This window comes from Sceloporus occidentalis, unplaced genomic scaffold (assembly GCF_023333645.1).
Source record: "Sceloporus occidentalis isolate IW3139 unplaced genomic scaffold, rSceOcc1.0.p SCAF_4, whole genome shotgun sequence".
Lineage (NCBI taxonomy): Eukaryota > Metazoa > Chordata > Lepidosauria > Squamata > Phrynosomatidae > Sceloporus > Sceloporus occidentalis.
The window spans coordinates 115,377,346-115,398,303 of record NW_028316984.1 but is presented as its reverse complement, the minus strand read 5'-3'; the positions used below and the strand labels follow the sequence as shown (position 1 = coordinate 115,398,303).

Below are 20,958 nucleotides of genomic sequence, written 5' to 3'. Positions count from 1 at the left end.
GCCCAGGAATAGGCAGTTATGAGTCTACTACTGGAAGGAAGTCATCCATTGTAAATGTACTACAAGCTAGGGCTATTGGAGCAAACATACCCACTTCTGGCACAGACCAGCATCTACCCCATTTTAACTCAACTCAGGCAGCTATCCAAGAGGTATGGAACTGCATGGAGGAAGATACTCATAAACATTCTGGATGGTTCAGGTGGCTAATACTGTTGGGTTGGCAGCATGTCTAGAGCTAAGGACCAATTCTTTCCTTATTTTCTAGACATTACCAAGCTTCTTTGTGTAGTTCCTTCAGGGATTCATTTGATTTTAGCAGCTAGAAAGAGTGCCCTTCTCCAAAATAAAAAAATTTAAAAAATGGTAGAAATGTGTGTGGGGTGTGTTATTTAAGATCATATGAACAGATTCCTAACCAGGCAATATTTTTTCCATTGCATGTTTTCAAGACAGTGGTGGCCTCACCTTTGACAATTCTTGAAATTATGACATTTGACCAGGGGTGTACATGTCAATGTGGTAGTGACACCCTCCAAATAGATTCAACACCTCGGATAGCTCCTTTACAGTTCAAACTGGAATTTAGGGTGTATCGACACTGTAGAAATGATGCAGTGTGACTCCACTTTAACTGCTGTAGTTTTATTTTACAGAAGCCTGGGGTTTGTAGTTTTGTGAGGCACCAGCATTCTTTGGCAGAGAAGGCTAAAGGCCTGATAAAACTACAAATCCCATGATTGCATAGGATGGAGATATAGCACTTAAAGTGGAATCAAATGGCATTATCTCTGCCATGCAGATGAACTTCCAGAGCAGGTTTGTCATCCCATTGATATGAAAGCCATTATGGACTGCATTTGACCTCTTTTTTGTTGCAGATATCATGCAACTTTTAATCACATCTATAGGGAATGCTGAGAACCAATTTAAAGTACTAGGATTTAAGTAACCAGTAGAACTGGTTACTTTAAAGTTTGCCGGGAAACTGAAATTCTATATTGAATTTGAAATATTAATGCAAGCTTATTTTGTCGCTTGTTACAGCCGGCTGTTACAAACAATGACATTATGTTTGTTAAAATTCACTGTCCTTGGGACACATTGTGCAAATATGCGGAAAGAATGAACATTAGGATGCCTTTCAGGTAATATCAAATAATTTATCTTTGTTTCAAATTTGTCAATTTATTTTGCTTATATTTATACACATATTAATGAAATATGTTTGACCACAAAAACAATGTTGTTTGTGTGCCTCCATTTTACTGAAAATATGGATGTGTGTGTGTGTGTGTGTGTGTGTGTGTGTGTGTGTGTGTGGTAAAATTGAAAATTCAAAGATGAATTAATAACATTATATGTATCATGGCTGACATTCTTTCTTTCAGATTCAGTCCCCACTTTGATCCTAGGTGACTTTAATATCCACGTTGATGATTCCAATAACCCTACAACATCCCGCTTTAATTCTCTGCTAGCTTCTTTTGGCCTCCAACCACACTCCAACTCTTCAACTCATTCTCTTGGTCACTGTCTTGACCTAGTTCTTGCTGCAAACTGCGCCATTTCTGACTACCTGGCACTTGACTTTCCACTATCTGACCATCATTTAATCTCCTTTGCTCTTACTCATACTCCACCTCCTCGTCATACCATTCAACGCCATTTTCATAACCTTCAATCTGTTGACTCTAACCATCTTGGTCAGACCCTGGACTCATCTCTCTCTTCCCTAAATCTTGGGGATTCTGCTGACTCAACAATGTCTTTATTTAACTCCACTCTTTCCTTGACTCTTGACAGCTTTGCCCCTGTCTCTGTACGCACTTCTTCTTCTAAGACTAGGCCTCAGCCCTGGCTTACCCCTATCATCAAGTTTCTCTGGTCCTGCTCTAGAGCGGCTGAACGTCTTTGGAGAAAGTCCAAAGAGTGGGCTGATTTTATTCATTTCAAATTTGTTCTTTCTTCCTTCTCACGTGCCCTGTCTATGGCTAAACAAACTTATTACAAATCATTGATCTCTGCCAATGAGAGGCGCCCGCAGCGTTTGTTCTCCATCTTCAACTCGCTGCTTAAACCTCCCTCTCCTCCTTTCTCTTCATCATTCTCTCCTAATGACTTTGCTAATTATTTCGTCTCTAAGATTACCACCATTCGCTCTGAGATAGTCCCTCCTGATTCCTCTTCTGCTCATAATCTTCTTTCACCCTCCCCTAAAAAATTTTCTGTGTTTACTCCTGCTTCTTTGGATGAACTATCTACACTTCTGAACTCTTGCAAACCTGCAACCTGTCCTCTTGATCCAATTCCTGCTCATCTTCTAATCTCTATCACTCCCTCTTTTCTCCTCTCGCTTCTCCATATCTTCAATCTCTCTCTCTCTACAAGCTCCTTCCCTTCGGACTTCAAACATGCTCTCCTTTCCCCAATTCTGAAAAAACCTTCCCTTGACCTCTCCTCTTTGTCTAGCTATCGTCCGATTTCTCTTCTTCCCTTTCTTTCTAAGGTTTTGGAACGGGTTGTTTATTCACGCTGTCTTGAGTTTCTTGAAGCCAACTCCATCCTCGAGCCCTTTCAGTCTGGTTTCCGCCCAAGGCATTCCACAGAGACAGCTCTCACTAAGATCTCGAATGACCTTTTACAGGCCAAGGCTAATGGCCTTTACTCTGTTCTCATCCTTCTTGATTTGTCTGCAGCCTTTGACACTGTTGATCACTGTCTCCTAATTGACATACTCTCTGACCTTGGGTTCTCAGACTCTGTTCTTGATTGGTTTCGATCTTATTTGTCTGGCAGATCTTTTACAGTGGTTGCAGGTGGTCAAACTTCTTCTCCTGTTCCCTTATCTGCTGGAGTTCCCCAGGGCTCTGTTCTGGGTCCCCTTCTGTTTTCTCTCTATACACTGTCCTTAGATAAACTCATCAGCTCTTTTGGTTTCTCCTACCATCTGTATGCCGATGATACCCAGTTGTATCTTTCCACCCCTGACCTTTCTCCAAGGCTTGAACAGCACGTTTCGTCTTGCCTCACAGCTGTCTCGCAGTGGATGTGCCATCGACGTTTGAAGCTCAACATGTCCAAGAGAGAGCTTCTTGTCTTTCCTCCTATGTCCACCCTTCAACACTCCTTTTCTGTCTCTGTGGACAACATTTCTAGTCAACCAGTCCTGCAAGCCCGCAGTCTTGGTTTTATCTTTGATTCTTCTCTGTTGTGTATCCCTCAGATCCAGACCACAGCCAAGGCTTGTAGATTCTTTTTGTACAATATTGCCAAAATCTGACCTTATCTCTCCGCCTCTACTGCCAAGATCCTGGTCCATGCCCTAGTGATCTCACGACTTGATTACTGTAACATCCTTCTGGCAGGGCTTCCTCTTTCTCACCTCCGTCCTTTCATTTCTGTCCAGCATTCAGCTGCACGTATTATCACATCCGCCCACCGCTATGACCATATCTCTCCTGTGTTGGCATCCCTTCACTGGCTCCCCCTCCCTTTCCGCATTCAGTATAAGCTCCTGCTGTCGACATTTAAAGCCCTCCATGGACTGGCCCCTCCTTACTTATCAGACCTTATTTCTCCTCACCTTCCCACTTGGGCCCTCCGTTCTGGTAGTCAAGGTCTGCTGTCCCAGCCCAGGATTTCCTCTGCCCCATCTAGGATTCGCCCCTTTTCACTTGCTGCCCCTCACTCCTGGAACCTTCTTCCCGCACAAGCAAGAGCCATCACTTCTTTAACCAGCTTCAAAACGGAGTTGAAGACCATCCTGTTCAGGGAAGCGTTTCCAGGCATAGCATAATTGTCACTTGCTATTTGATGTTCTTTTGGTGCCTGTTTTATTGAATCATTTCCTATATTGCTATGTATTTTATATGTATTATCCTAGTAGAGAGGCCCCTTCCCCACCACCACTCCCTTTGTGTCGAGTCTTTTTAGATTGTAAGCCTGAGGGCCGGGAACCATCCAATTAAAAAGACTGTATGTCCAGCGCTGTGTAAATTTACAGCACTTTATAAATAAAGGTTAATAATAATAATAAATAATAATATGTAGAAGCTATCTATGAGCAAGCAGCATGAGAATGACACTCCAATTCCCAGAACATTGTCTTATAGAAACAGTCATGGATGGCTTCAGCAAGCTGTTATATTCATTCACCTTCAAAGTAACTTTCCAATCTCTAAGAAATAAAGAAACAAAGTCAAACACTCTGTTCTTTACAAGGTATAGACTAGTCTTATATTCGCAATTCCACTAAGTCTGTGGAAGCAGTCATTCTGTCTACACTTAACCAGAATGATGAGCAGGTGAAACAGGAAATCGTACTAACGCTCTTCCTGCTTCACATGCTTCCTTATCACTTGTAAAGTTCATAGCTACACATAAAACCTGCTCAACCTGGATATGATAACTAGTTTTACCAGCAAATGGAAAGAAATAGCCATCAAGTCATTTGGCTGCCTAAATTCATCATGTTGTTGCACATCAGTTTCTGAAACTTTTAAATAACCAAAACCAAAATACACAACCTTTTGTATTTAATCCAAATTAATCCCAAAAGTATAAAGACAAGAGGAATGCATATCTGCAGACTCAGACACATTGGCTCTAGTCTGTATCCCATTTATTCTAGAGTAGATGTATTCAACTTTGTGTGACTCCCCAAAACATGAGTGGGTAACAGACTAGACCAACTGTTCTGAGCTATCACTTTTAAAAAAGTAACGCAAATCAATTGTAATGAGTTAATACAATAGTATATACTTGGTAGTCCTGTAAACAGCCCAGTTTTATCATATTGACTTCAAGAAGGGGAAATTGCAATAATAGAAGAGCAAAGAAATGTACAATGAACATGTTCAATAGGGTTATTCTTAAAAAGCTTTCCTGTTTTTGCTTTATGCAAAAAAATGTTATATAATGTGAGCTCTTTTGTGTATACTGTGTAGCACAAAAGTACAATACTTCAGTGACTAATGGTGCAGTTTTTATGCTTTAAAAATGGCCTTGCCTCTTGAGAAGCAGTGAAACCTGTGTGACCTTGAATAAGTTGCCTTCTCACAGAGTTGTTGTAAAGATAAAATGGAGAATATATTGCTCCTCATCAGCCCTACAAGGACTGTGAAAAGCTTCCAGTTTTTTGTTTCTCAGAAGTCCATCAATATTCTTGTCTCATAAAAGTTATCACGTGGGATGTGAGACTGTTTTCCTGGATCCCACAATAAGATGGTGCTCTAGGCCCTTCACATGCTATTTCATGCCTCCTTTGAAGCCATATACCAGCATCTATCCACTCAATGTGGAAATCTGAAAAACCCAAAAACAATGATAGGAGCCCTGGTGGCCCAGTGATTAAATGCCTGTACTGCAACCACTCACTCACAAACCATAAGGCTGCGAGTTCAATACCAGCAAAAGGGCTCAAGCTCGACTCAGGCTTGCATCCTTCCAAGGTTGCTAAAATGAGTACCCAGATTGTTGGACGCAATTAGCTTACACTTTGTAAACTACTTAGACCATGATTAACCTAAGAGACAAAACACTGTTCATAGCAGGTTTCATGTACATCCTTTCAGGACCAGAGTTCTGAGGGAACAGTAGTCATCTTGGCACATTCATGCTGCAGGGGGCCATTGGCATTCTTAGCTGTCCTTTAACACCTTCTCATTTCTAAACAAGGATGTATCAGGTAATGGATTAACCCTGTAAATGTCAGTGGTGCTGCTGCACTGCTATAGCTAAGCTGATGAAACATATGTCAGCAGTTTTGCATTGTCTGGGTAGAAATTGGGTTATATATGAAATGAAATAGATCCAGAAGAGTTGTTACTTGTCATGTAGAGATGGGCCATACTGCTTCACTTACCATTATAGCTTTTACATCAGGGAAGAGTGTTGTGTCCCTGTGTCCCTGTTCTTTCGCATCAATCTGATCAATGGCCCATAGAATGAATAGAGACACAATTGTTCCATCGTTCTCAACATGCACAATCTCTTTCTTCAGCTCCACTGTTCAAAGATGGACCCCAAAGAGCAGCACTAATGGCCCTACTTGTGGGATTATAGCCATAGTGAAACTGATAAACTATTCCCTTTCTCCTGTATAGGGTTACAAATGTACATTTTTATAGGACCCACTGCCTCAGCACAGCCAGCTCTTTCATTAGAATGAGGCAGTTGTCCCAGGATACAGGAGAGCAGCAGTTAGCTGTTGGAAGAAAGACCCACAGTTGTGCCATGTGAACTACCCTGCACTCCTTCATGCCTTCAGATATGGTCAGAATTGCTTTCCCATATTGTCAGCATCAAACAACTGTTCACCAACCATACCTTCTCTATATATGGCATGGAAGTGATGCCAACTTTTTCTTTGCCTCAGATAGCAAATTGTAATGGACTGGCCCTGTGTCTTGGTAGCTTATGTAACTGGATTCTTATTTGGGAACTTATTTGGGGGTTGAATTATCTAAACAAAATGTGAATGGTAGAGGAATCTTCCAACAGTAGCATCAGTGTTCCTCCAAAATAGCAATATATGGTATGAGCAGTGGCATCACTAGGGTTGGTGTTACCTGGTGTGGTAACTCATGGTGTCACCTTCCCATTTCAGACTCCTTAGTAATGCTTTTTTGTATTAATGTTACTCATAAATCATAATTCTTATATACTACTGAATGTAATGCTAATAGTTGTGAGATAAATAACTAGCAAAATTAACATTATACCTTCAAATATCAATGAAGATTTTCATACCTGGCAGAATCGCTGGTAAAATATTACTGAATGTTCAGGAAGCACGCATATCTGTAAGCCTGGCACACTTCCTGAACGTCAGTTAATTGTGACAGCTCCCTATAGTGTCCCTCTAGGAGAGGGAATTTCCTCTGAATGGAAACTTTGCGTTCAGAGGAAATCCACTCTCTCTTAATGATTCAGTAGTGTTAGAGGGGAGTAGATGATTCACTGACGTTCAGGAAGCATGACAGGCTTACAGACATGCACACTTCCTGAACAATCCAGCAACGTTTTAACAGTGATTCTGCCAGGTATGAACATCTTCTCTATCATATGCATGACCTAAATGTATTTACATATACATAATGACAATTTGGTTACAATGTGAAGTTTTTAAAGAAAATTTTTAAAGATTTTTTTTAAAAAAATCATTTTTAAAATTAAAAAAAATTAAAAATTGAAATTTGAAATTTTAATTTTAAAAATTCTGGGGGCTCCCCTTTCTCCTCCCACTGAGCCTCATCCCACTCCCACCATCTCTTAAAGCATTTTAAAGGAAACAGGTGAATGTCATAGCCCATTTCTACCAAAAGGTAGGTGTTTAAGAGCAGTGGTGTCACTCTCCAAGGTGTCACCTGGTGTGGTCCACACACACATCCCCCCAAACACACACCCCTAGTGATGCCACTAGGTATGAGGCTGAATTACAGCAGCCTGAGGACACTAGGAAATAATTATATAGTGATGTGTAAACTGTGGCCTTCCATTTGTTGAACTGCAACTTCCACCAGCCCTGGCTTGCATACCTAATTGTGAGGGATGGTGGGATAAATTGGTGGGGCATACATCCCTCTCCATTGCCTGTGTGTGTATAGTTTCCAGAATAGCCACCTATGAAATGTTTTCAATCAAATTGTAATAGAAAATTGTGTGACATTTTCCTCAGGTGCCATTGTGTTAAGATTAACCAAATCAGAGGGAGGCAGAATAAAAAGGCAATCTGTTCCTGTTCCTGCATCCAGCTATCTTCTGCCTATGATTTGTGTGCAAAATATCAGCTGCTATAATAGCAACACTGTTCACATTATTAAGAAATCAATGTTAAGCTGAAAGGAAAAGACCCATTGTCTCAAAGCTTTCTGTAATCTGCAACAATTTAGTGCATGTTAAATGTCTAATTTATAGTAGTACAGTTTTACTACATGACATCAATATTTAATATATTTTCATACAAGGCTTTCCAAGTTAATGATTTTTTAAAATCTCTCTTTGCCTTTAAAATTGTGCTTCCTTCTACCTTTGTTTGGTAAAGGTCCAAGTTGCAAGTAGCTAAGATCTGTTTCTTATGTGTACAGTATTACCTTTTCCTATATATAAAATTGTTCTTAGGTGATTTTTGCTGTCCTTACAGGAAAAAATGTTATTACACTGACTGGAGGAGCAAAACCATGGGCAGGTTGGTGGGTGATGCATAGCTTTTAATTTTGTGAAATAGTCACACTGCATAAAATAAATCCATCTGAGCAGTTGTAAATTTATCCCAGAGGACATCAAGCAAGTTGATTTAATTAATGGGAGATGTAGAATTTTTCTCTTTGCATTTTAAACTTTGAGCATAATATTATCGTGTGTGTATGCACGCACACACACACATACATAAACATACACACACCGAATTGAAGGTAGAGTTCAAATAGTAGGCTCTACAGTGACACTCAATATTTTGGTAGGTAGAGGGGAATCCATCAAGAGCTGGATTATAATTATAGTAAAGTCTATAGACTGAATACTGAAGTTAGGATTGTCCATGCCATAATATTTCCCATTTCTATGTATGGTTATGAAAGTTCGACAGTGAAGAAAACTGATAGAAATAAAACCAACTTATTTGAGATGTAGCACTGGAAAAGAGTTCTGTTGATACCATGGACTGCTGAAAAGACAAATAAATGGGTCCTAGAACAGATCATGCTGGAATTCTCCCTATAAGCCAAATTGACTAAACTGGGACTCTTGTACTTAGGTCCGTAACATAAGAAGACATGACTCACTAGAAAAGAGAATATTGCTTGGTAAGGTAGAAGACAATAGGAAAATATAAAGATTACTCAGTACAGGAAGCCATGGCCTTCAGTCTGCAAGACATAAGCAGGGCTGTTGATAATAGAGTGACTGGAGATCTCTCCTTCATGAGGCCAACATAAGTCACAGTTAACAACAACAGAAGGGATCTGTCAAGAGCTGGATCCTGAGAACTCTGAAAGCTGTGGCACAATGATGTCGATTATTTGGAAACTTTCCCTTATGAACCACTAACGGCAGAATACCACAGCTCCACAGCCACTTGCCTTACTGTCTGTGGGATTATCCATGTTCTGTTCCCAAAACAGTTAACATTTCTCAATGTTCTGGGGACCTCTCCCCCTCACTAAATTGGAAGGTAACACAATCAGAGCTCTACTCACTAATGTTCATGGCCCAGGTTTGTCCAGTTTTCCTCCCTCCCACAGCTCCCCCCAAACCCAACCTTGCACCACTTCATAAGCTGACCTCTAGAAGGCATCCAAGCATTCAGAGTTGTAGGGAAAGGAATAGACATATAAGAGCTCTTCGTCAAACTTCCCACAGTCCTCAGAAGTCTTTCCCAGTCTTCTCACCAAGAATCATTATGAGGAACATGGCAAGGACAGATACTAGGACTTTCTCTATACAAAGCATGCTGTTTATTTCAGTGACAATATGGGGAAATGAACAGCTGTATAATACTTGCCTTGAAATTGAGGGACATCTCATCATAGTCACATTCATGCAAGTATTGGATAGAGTTTTAGATGATAGAATAAAATCCCAATAGAGAACCTCTCTTCCACCTGCTCTCTTAATTTTTGTTATATAGAGGTAGAGAGAGAGGATAGAGAGAGAGAGAATGCAAATCTACGGTAGTTATAGGTTTTGAGGTCACAGTTTGACACCCCTTTAAATGCCATAGCAATGCTATGAAATTCTGGCATTTGTAGTTTTCTGAGATATTCAGCCTTCTCTGTCAGAGAGGTCTACAAATCCCAGGATTCCATTAGGTGTAGACATGACAGTTATAGCAGTTTCAAACTGCATAAATTCTGCAGTGTGACAGCAATCTCAGTCTATTGGGAATTAGAAAAGTTCTACTGTGTTTCCACACACCCTATTAGGTGAATTATCTGAGGCACTAGATATCCGCAATTGTTGCTCTGATTTTTTTTTACTCTGTATCAAAATCTACTTAGAGTCCAATCAGTAAACAAAAAGCATTAAAATTATGAAAAGAGATATCATCACCTTTTAAAAAATCATCTTGAGTACAATGTTAGTACAGATTATTACTAATTCTTTGGCTGACTATCCAAATTTAGCTAAGGATTTATTATGATCATTATTAGTAGTATTAGTATTAACATTAACATTTTAGAGTTACCAGTATGGAAATTCTGTTGTATACATGTTCAATTTTATTTTTTAACTATATTATTAAATTTTAAGTAAAAATGAATTGAAATATTTGATTATATAAATTTACAACTGCTTATCTTCTGTCCTCAATCATGCACGTGCTTGCTTCATATCAAATACAGTACAGAATGCAAACATTATTTTTACATGATTTGCTTTATATGATATGCGAAATATTCACAGAACTCCTCCTCCCAACTCCCAGATCTGGACCATGGACATACAAAAATGACTTCCCTGGGTAATGGCTTAGCATGTTGGTTCCCTGTCTCTGGCTTGGGTTTTTTGTTTTGTTTTGTTATTTGTGGCTTATGAAATCACTTTTGAAGATAATGAAATTGTGATTCAGAAGTGAACTGGCGGTCTGAGAAGCATGACCAATTAGAATTGGACTCCTCCCTCTTCAGTTCTACAGCCACAGGGGCCCTGGTCCGCTGTGAAATATTCCAGCTTCCCTTTCTTGAATTTAAAGTTTCAGTTTAAAAGAATGTCCTTTTTTTGTGGGTTTTTCGGGCTATGTGGCCATGTTCCAGAAAAGTTTCTTCCTGACGTTTCGCCAGCATCTGTGGTGGCATCTTCAGAGAAATGCCAGCCACAGATGCTGGCAAAATGTCAGGAAGAAACTTTTCTGGAACATGGCCACATAGCTCGAAAACCCCACAAAAAAACTATGGATGCCGGCCATGAAAGCCTTCAACTTTACATTAAAGAATTCCTTTACTTGTAGTGATACAAGGAAAAGCAAAGAGATGCTATTCCATTCAGTCAAAAGAAGTAACCTGCAAATACATTGACTTATGCTTTAAAAAACTTTATCTATCTATCTATCTATCTATCTATCTATCTATCTATCTATCTATCTATCTTTATACACACAGACACAGCTATCTGTATAAGACTGCAGTCAATTAATTGAGGTTACCTTTCTGAAATATTATGTATGTCTATACAGACATTAAAAATTGTGTTTGGTGGGTGCTGCTTGCCAGTAAAAGGATACAAAATTGTAGTCTTTGCCAATTAAAAGGTTATTTTTTTTGTATACTGGTTTGTTACATCCCACTTTTTCAATAACTATATTGCTCAAGGCAGACACATTCTAAAACAAGTCACTACCCATTTTTATAAGTTGGCTAATTTGATTCCGTAAATATTGCCAGTATAAAAAAGTGTATTAAAGCTCAAAGCAGTTATGTAACTGGAGGCATACTACATTCTGTAATGGTTTGAGCATTGGACTCTAGAGATCAGGGTTTGAAATCCTACTAATCCGTGGAAGCCCACTGAGTGACTTTGGGCAAGTTACATTCTCCCAGTCTGATACAAAGACAAAAGCAAACTCCCTCTGAACAGATTTTGCCAAGAACACCCCATGATAGGATCAACTTAGGGTCACCATAAGTCAGAATTGACTAGAAGCCATACAACAACAACAATGACAGCAAAATCTGGCATAGGAATTTTGAGCAAACATAATGCCATGTTCTGATTTTATTAAAATTTAGTTGCATTATTATGCGATCTTAACAAGAGCCAAGGCCTGGATGATATTAACCATTTGTGACCTGTCCCAAATCATAGATATACACATATTGCAAGCATGATTTGAACAAGGATGCTGAAGCTGGTCGTGTATTTGTGTATCAAGAACCCAGAACTTGGAAATGGGGTTTTTTTTGGAGGGGGGGCTAGAGCTCTCAGAATCCCCCACATCAAAGTCACTATTTGTCTCCTACTTCAGTTGGTTGAATATCCAAATTTAGTTCCTCTTCCTTCTCCTCTCATTTTTAGGTTTACAAGTGAGAAAATTCTGTTATGGATTCAGAATACATTTACTCAGTTTGTAAATAGAAATGTACAAGTACTCTGGTTCATTGTCCTTATGGTTTACACTCGAATATTTAAAGTCTGAAATTCATGGCCACTGTTGAGGATTCTGGGAGTTGTAGCCTCCAAAAAGGAACTTTTCCAGGTTCGCTGCCTTCCATGGATGGTAATCATTGAGTGACCTCTTGCATTATGTTAATAGAATGAAGGTGCACTTGGTTGGTAAATCACATCCACATTAGTAGCAGTCTTCAGGTGCAATATGTGAAAAATTTATTCCTGCAAAAAACAAGCGGGAAGACCAGTTGCCAGTAAGTCTGGAACAAATATTTTATAGGTTTTCTCTCCTCTCTCCCTAATTGTGCATATTAGTATTCTCATACCAGATTTACATACATATCTCCCAGAGTTTGAAAAAGTCGCTTTTGGGAGATACGTCCCCTAGTATCCCATATTAGCTGGGTGATTCAGGGATTTGATGAACTGAAAAAAAAATCTCACTTTCAGAAACTGATTTTTTTTATTGGCCCCTCTGATTTTTAAAATAAAAGTAGCTTAAAAGTGACTTATTTGGTATTCGTGTTTCATACACAGAGATAACCATTTTTCTAATATAAGCAAAGTTTGTTGTGATTGAACCAGAAATATGTTTTGTTCACTTACATCCTGCATTCATTTCCCATTCTTTGTCCATTTGTATTCATCTGCATATAATTACTAAAATATTAATGGCATTATTTTGGAAAGTATAATATATACTGTATATATTCAACTATAAGTCAACCTCATGTATAAGTCAAAGTCAGGTTTTGGGGACAAAATTATGGATTTTGCAATGACCCGTGGAAAGGTTGAGGGTAAAACTTGGAAGCTCCTTTAGTGTTTGTATGTATGCCTTTGGCAAGAAAGACTCTCGATGAGGCGTTTTGATTAATTGTTTCAGCTTTCATTTCAGCCAGATGTGCGGGTGGAAGAGGGACTCTTAAATAAACAGCGATATCAATCAGTCACCCAGGAGTCTTTCTGCTTGGCTCCAGAGAGAAATAAACTCTCCACACCGCATGGGGAAATCTGAAAGCGCTGCTATCACATTACCATAGTGACCCATAAATAAGTTGACCTGGGATTTGGGGTCAATTTTTAGGCATAAATTTTTAGACTTATAGAGGAATATTTACGGTATGTATGTCTATTGTATTTTGACTGCCGATTTTGCCTAACAAGTTTTACTTTACAATATTGCACTATAAGGAAAAAGTTCAGATTTCTCTCCCTGTGATAGGAAAGAAGATAAAGACATGGAAGCTGGGAAAGGCTTTTGATCATAATATTCTGGCTTTATTTTCTAGAAATATTAAAATTATCTTATTTCCCTGTCTATCCTATGGTTAATAGGTCCCATTGTCTAGATTTTAATTTAATCCATATTATTTCACTTGCACTGTAGTTCGTGCTACTTGAAAAAACAGACTGTCATTAAGAGAATATTTATGCATGCAGCAGTGCTTTTGATGTTCTTTATCCTGTGCTTTCATAGCTAAAAAGTGAGCACCTCATCTTGTATTTTGTTTTAAAACAGAAATGAAGAGCACCTTTCACCTTGAGAGCTGAATTCACTTTCTGATAATTCGGGGGGGGGGGGGGGGGGCAGGGCATGCCAATTATGGGCACAGCCTAAGGAAAAAGCATGGGATCACAAACTATCGGCCTATTTTAGCTTCAATTTCTTAATAACTAGTAGCTCAGCCTAGGAAAAGCATTTTAGAGGGTATTTAGTTATGTATTAGTGACTAAGTAGCCAATGGAGAATATTGGTGATGGCCTTTTATTATGGCCTAAACTGAACACATTCATTCATTCTTTCAAACTGAATCACTCAGTAAAGAAAATCTAGGTAAGCATAGTTATGGATATAATATGTAGTTACTATAGGACTAATGTCAACTGTAAAAATGAAAGGGAGCTCTGTCATTGTTCTTAATGGTAGGTGGAGTGCATCTTATAGAAGGTCAATACAACCTCTTTTAGGTACTATTTTCAAATGTACATGAGGAGAATTCTTTTAAAATCAGAGTTAATTAATTAGAGCCCTGGTAGTGCAGTAGTTAAATGCCTGTACTGCAGCCACTCACTCAAAACCATAAGGATGCAGTACTAGCCAGGGCTCAAGCTTGACTCAGGCTTGCATCCTTCCAAGACCTAAAATGAGTACCCAGCTTGTTGGGGGCAATTAGGTTATAGTTATTATCCACTTAGACACTGCTAGTTCACTATGAAATGGTATATAAATGAAGCTGGGGTTTTTTGTTTATATTAAATAGTTATCTGGCTCAGTGCACTTAAGGCAGGGATTGGCAAAGTGCGGCCCATGGGCCATAGGAAGCCCCCACTGAAATTTTAATGGCCCTCAGTTACCCTAGGAGTCAAAAGGTTCTGCCCCAGAACACTCTCTGGAGGGTGTGTAGGCATTTTTTCCATATTTTGGGGTGGGGGGGGGGTGGGGAGTGAACCATTCTCAGTCCAGGAAGTAAAATGACATTTTCAGTGAATTTGGCAGGGGGTGAAGACCATAAGGTTTCCTGGAGGGAAGGCAGTGTAACCCTCTACACCCACCAGTTCCCTACCTCTGCTTTATGGCATACCAGGGGAGGCTGCTAGATCTACAACTCTGGATTTTTTTGGTGCTCTTCCAAAGTTCTTGAAAGTCACATGTGAGCTTTCCTAGTACCAACACTAGGTGCCAACAGAACTCCCATTCAGCTTCAGTTAGTTATATCCTGCCTTCCTCCCAGTACAGGGACTGAAGCTGGCTGGTTTCTATTAAACCTTGTGTTCCATATGTTGGCATCACAGTAAATGAATCTACACCAACTTTTATAAGTATTAATAATGAAAAGTATCCAAGTGCTGTCCACACAGAAGAGAAAGTGACTGCTATTGAGGGAGAAGGAGAGTTTTCAGAAATACAGTCAGCCTTCTGTATCCACAGATTCTGCATCCACAGATTCAACCATCCAAGGCTGATTTTTTTTTAAATTTCAAAAAAGCAAACCTTGATTTTCCAATTCTATATAAGGGGCATCATTTTACTACCCTATTGTATATAATGGGACTTGAGCATCCATGGATTTTGGTGCCTACAGGGTGTTCTGGAACCAAACCCTAGTGGATACCAAGGACCCACTGTACAAGCCATCTTCAGAGATAAGCAAGCTTATCAAATAGTCTGGACCTGAACTGCCTATAGTTTTAGTGGTTTAGTTTCTTAATGGAGTTTGGCAGGAGCTGTTTTAGTACCCAAAACAAGTAGTGACTAATAGTAATTGAAACTTGATGAGTACAATTTGAGGGTAGGCCTGGAGAACATACTGCATGACCCTCCAGATGTTCATCAGCCAGTCATAACAACAGTGGGAAATGATGACAGTTGCAGTGCATTACATCTTTTTCTGATTTTCCCTCTACACATATCAGTCTTTGATATGGTTTTTTGTGGGTTTTTTGGGCTATGTGGCCGTTCTAGAAGATTTTCCTCATGATGTTTCGCCAGCATCTGTGGCTGGCACATGGCCACATTGCCCAAACAACACAAAAAAAAATGGATGCTGGCCATGAAAGCCTTCAATTTCACACAGTCCTTCATATGTTTTTGTTTTGTTTTATTTTCAAATTAGAATCCTGATGGATTTGATCACGGTGTGCAAAGCTACTGGCACTTACCTGGGAGTAAATATTCAATGGCACTCAGCAGACCTATATAAGATTGCACTGTTAATGCCTTTTACCCTTTTGTTGTGTAGCTATTCCCCGTATCCCGAACAGTACATAGAATAGAGCCACTCCAATCTAGTTTTGGTAGTATATATTGAAAGATATTGGGGAAATGGGATACAACAATGACGACAACAACACATTTCTTGTATGTTTTTCAGCTTACAAAGGAACATGAGGGAACTGAAGAGCTGGTTGCCCAGAAATCCTATGAAACTTGATAAAGAAGCACTTCCTGATTTGGAAGAAACAGATTGCTACACAGCACCCTTCAGTCGTGCACGCATACATCAGTAAGTGGTGGTGTAAAAAATATTCATATGCATAAGACACTCACATTAATATTTCATTTTCCCCAGTGGGTGACAGAACAACAATCATCATTAACAGATGGCTGATGTCAAAACTGAATAGAAATCATATTCTAAAAATTATGTCATATGGAAGTAGAGTCTATAGTCAACAAGCATTTTGTAATAAAAGATTTCACCAACACAGATCCACTCAGAAGATTTGATTTTCCTTTCCAAGAATAATACTGTCATTTTCTAGGGATAGTCATACTAAATATGAAAGCTTTTGAAATATACCTAAACAATTCCAAAATCAAAGGGACCAATTGTTATTTGCCCATTAAACCAAAATGTCATATTCTTGATCTTTTGATTAAAACCATAATTTCACCTTTGTGAACTGCTCATCCATATATAAATTTATTGCTGCAGTCCACATTGCTTATTGCTTAGTTCACATTTTGATACCGCTTAAATGGCCATAAGTGGACTTCTGGGTTTTGTCGTTTGCTGAGGCACTAGGGTTCCCTGGCTGAGAATTCTAAATATCTGTACCAAAACTGCAGATCCTAAGATTCCACAGGGTAGAGCTATGACAATTAAAGTGGAATCATAGTGCGGGTAGTGTGAAAGGGACATCAAAAAGTATTATCCAATTTTTGTTCCCCTGCTGACAGAACTGTAGGGCTGGCAATATGATCAAGGGAGAGAACGCCTTTACCTTTAATGATTGGGTAGAAAAGGGAATTTCAGCAGGTCTCACTTGTTACCTGGTTGCATGACCAGTCACACTTGTTGAGATCCCTTCTTCTGCACAATCTGGAAGCCTTGGCATCTATCAGATTGTTCCCGCAATCCCCTGTGTGCCCAAATCTGCTTGGGAGGGGTAGTCAGGGGGATGAGAGACTGCCTAGTCCAATGCCCTGCTCTGAGAACCTTTAGAGTGAGGCATTGGATGGCAGTTCTCAAAGCCTTGCTCTGAAAGGGTTTTTAGAACAAGGATTTGCAGGAAAGCCAAAGACAGTTTGTGCTACAATAACACAGATGGTTTTGAGTTTAGCAACAAATCCTCACACTTGAGAAAGAACCCTTCAGAAACATGAACAGGGAGAGAGTGGAAGAGACAATGGGGCATAAAGCTGCTTTGGGTCTCTTTGGAGGTATGCTGTTTAAAAGACACAACCATCTTAAGAGTCCAGAAGCTGTGCCAAAGCCATGCTCCAATCCTTAGGACTGGAGTGTGGCTTTGCCGCAGCTTCCGGCCTCTTAGGACACATGCATCATTTAAACAGTATACCTCCAAAGAGACCTGGAGCAGCTTTATTTTAGCCTGTCTGTTCAGGCCCAACAGAGTACATATCCTCCTGTCTCAAACTGTGTGATATTTTTTGCTGTTGCCTCCATTCTTTCTTTTTTAGTGATTTGTGATTTTACAACATGTTATGTTGAGTTCAATTTGTCTTTTTTATTGAAATTTTGACAGATTAAACTGGGAGTCTTATAAACTGTATGAATACATTTATAATATTTTAAAGTTGTCAAACCTTATGTTAGAAGTGTGAAAAATTGATTCATTGTGAAAAATATTGTATGCTGCTACTTTGTCAGCTGCTTTGAAAACTAATTGACAACAACTATCTTTTTAACAGCTTTACAATAAACAACAAAGACAGCTTCTTCAGCAACTCCACAAGAAGTAGGATAGTACACCATATGCTACAGAGGACAAAGTATGAAGATGGGAAATCTAAAATGGGTAAAAATGCATAAAATACTTTGGGAATTAAACATGTTGCTAGCAGCTCAGATTTAGAGAATAATTAAGGAGCAGTTCACAGTGTGTATGTGTGTTCTCACACACGCCTGTGTGTAGCAAAACAACAGCTGTTTCCAGAGGGTCTGCTAGGCCCTGTACAGATGGGCCTTTTAGTACGTCCTGGCGATGTACTAGGGTTGCCCAAGATCATCCTTTTTAGACTCTCCCTAACCCTAGTACATTGCCAGGATGTCAAAATGGCAGTGCCCTGTCTACATGGGTGCCGCCATTTTGACATGATGGCCGTGTCCTTTCAGCGACGCCCTTTCAGTGCTTGTGGCACCCTTTCGGTGGTGCTGGAAGGAGCTCCAAAATGGAGTTTCTTCCCGGCGGGTGCTTCATTTCCATGGCAACTAGATTGCCGCAGGAACGGCACCAGGGGGAAAGGGGCCGAGCGGCCCCTTTCTCCCCTGGCTGCAGCTCCCAGGGTGTCCTGGGGCATGAAGCCCCAAGGACACCCCTTTTCAAGACCAGGGAGAGTGGCATTTTGCCGCTCCTCCCTGGTCCCAAAAAGCACTGTATTTGGATGTTTGGGCTGCCGCTGTGGCTGCCCTGGCCCCAATACGTTACGCAAAGGGGCGGCTGCAGCCCGCCCCAAATTGGCAGTCTGTATCCCACCCTAGTTTGTTATAGCCATGGCAGGAGAATGAAATGGTAGAACTTTTAATCTTTATCTTTTGTCTTGATAATACAACTGCCATCATCATACTGCCCTTATATAACTACATAGAGTGACCACACCTGTAATACCATAGCCTCCAACTGTCCTAACATGGCAGGAACAGTGCCAGTAAATCCTCTCTCATCCAGATTTTCAGCTGCTTTTCAAATGTCCCAGTTTCTCTCTCCTTCCCCCACTTGCTTCCTTTGTCTTTAGCTTACTTCAGTTGCTGAAAACTGAGTGAAAACATAGTTTACACTGAGTGAACCCATCAAGTGGAAGAGGAAAAGAGAGGAGAAGACAATTTTTTGTCTTGCCACTGTCATGGCCAGCCAAGATCAGCTCTCGGAGGATGAGGAGGAGGATGAGCCTCCTCCAGAGCAAGGGCTGATTGAGGCAACGCCAGGTGCTGTTCCTGCCCTGCCAGGTCCCAGCTGTGATCCTCCAGTCCCAGAGGAGGAGATTCAACCAGGTCCTAGTGCCACAGAGAGGCTTCCTTCGGTACCACAGCCTAGTGGTGAGTCTGGAGACGAAGCTTGCCTGCAGGTGCCTTCCTATCAAGAGAGAAGGGCCGAGAGTGCTTGCAGGCGCAGATCCAGGAGGATTGCAGAAAGACAGTTAGCAAATCAGCCTCAGGTGGCTCGAGGGAGAGCTTCCCTGATTTAAGTGGAAGAGAGGCTTGAGTTTGTTGCTAGAGTTTATTGCATGAGCCCTTGGTGTGATTGCTGTCGCTCTAGCTCCAGACATCTTGTTACCTTGCTTCCTTGCTACCTTGACCTCGGACCGGACCTTTGTTATCTCTTGGCTATTGTGACCTCGGACTGTTTTGACCACGCTGCTTTCTGGCTTCCTGACCTCGGCTCGTCTTTCGGCACGCTTGACTTTCTGCAACCCCGACACCGGCTTGTTTCCTCGGCTTGCTCTTTGACTGCTTCTCCACAAGGTTTGTTTTGCCTACACGTATCAGCATAAGTCAGAGATTGCTGGCAGCAATCCCGGACATAATAAACTCTAGCCTTAATCATTGCTGATAACAGAATGGCAGAAGCAGTGCTCGTTAAAGAACTGTTGGAGCAGAACCAAAAGCTGACAACTCAGGTTGCTATGCTCACTCAGGCTATGGCAGAGCTGCAAAACCAAGCTCCAGCTCCGCAGCCACCTCAGCCTAAACCAAGAACCAAGTGTCTCACTGCTTTGCCTGAGAAATTCTCTGGAGACCGGGCTATGCTGGAGAGCTTCTTGGCCAGCTGCAGTTTGCATTTTAGAATCAGGAAGGCAGATTTTCCCACAGACTCATATAAGGTGGCCTTTGTTATCAGTCTGTTGTCTGGCCCAGCTAGTAAATGGGCAACGCCTTATTTGAATGCAAACAGCCCGGTGCTTGATAACTGGGAATCCTTTGTTAAGGAGTTTAAAGACACTTGGGGAGACCCAGTTAGGACTGAGACTGCTGAGCACCGGCTGTTGACTTTGAAGCAGGGCCAGGGTTCGGTGGCGGATTACTCAGTGGCTTTCCGCCTTCTTGCCCAGGATGTTACCTGGAGTGATAGTGCTTTGCAGGCTGTGTTTCGGCAGGGACTGTCGGCTGGGATCCTGGACAAACTGGCCCGCTCTGAACCCCCAGCAACCCTGTCGGCCTTAATTACCCAGGCCATCCGACTGGACTGCCGCCTTACGGCTCGGAAAGAGGCTCGACAAGCTGGCCTCTCACTGCCTCCGCTTCCTGTGTCGTCACCTCCTGCAGTTGCTTCTGAGACTGTTGCTCCTGGAACCACCGAGGAACCAATGCAACTGGGAGGAGCTCGGCCCCGGCTCTCAGGGACAGAGAAGGACCGGAGGAGGCGGGAGGGCCTTTGCCTGTATTGTGGCCTCGCTGGACATTTTGCCAGGGTCTGCCCGGCCAAAGGACGTCGTGCCAAGCCGCCGGGAAACGGCGCACCCCAGGTGTAGAGAGGGTTTGCCACCTGGGGGCCTGTTCAAAACCCGCTCCTGCTACTCTGGTCTCTCGGAGGGACCCCCTGCTAGTGGCTGCCACCCTGCGGCTCCCATCCATGGAACTTTTGCCGGTAGGGGCCATGCTGGATTCAGGAGCCTCTAGCTGCTTCATGGACTTGGCGTTTGCTCGTCAGCATGGGATTCCCATGGAAGCACTGCTCGAGCCCCGGCCGGTGGAGACCATTGATGGACGGCTCCTTCGCTCAGGCCCGGTGACTCATCAGACGCCGTTGCTTCATCTGGAGATCCAGGGCCATGTTGAGGAGCTTCGTTTTTTGTTGGCAGCGGTCCCGCACTTCCCGTTGGTGTTGGGCATGTCGTGGCTCTCGCGGCATGACCCGCATATTTCCTGGTCCCGGCGGGAGGTGCTT

The 20,958-nt window shown here is 41.4% G+C and overlaps 1 protein-coding gene across 6 annotated transcripts in view; it reads left to right on the top strand.

Moving 5' to 3' along the window:
* ANO3 (anoctamin 3) overlaps positions 1-20,958 on the top strand; it is a 259,393-nt gene that overhangs the window by 161,867 nt on the left and 76,568 nt on the right. For 5 of the 6 annotated variants that reach the window (XM_089521335.1, XM_089521337.1, XM_089521334.1 and 2 more), the window contains 4 exons: positions 1,048-1,148; positions 8,147-8,191; positions 15,984-16,115; positions 17,765-17,871. In XM_089521335.1, coding sequence (XP_089377461.1) covers positions 1,048-1,148; positions 8,147-8,191; positions 15,984-16,115; positions 17,765-17,871 — 385 coding nt within the window. The remainder of the gene's footprint in view (positions 1-1,047; positions 1,149-8,146; positions 8,192-15,983; positions 16,116-17,764; positions 17,872-20,958) is intronic. The other variant, XM_089521336.1, reaches the window with a different exon arrangement.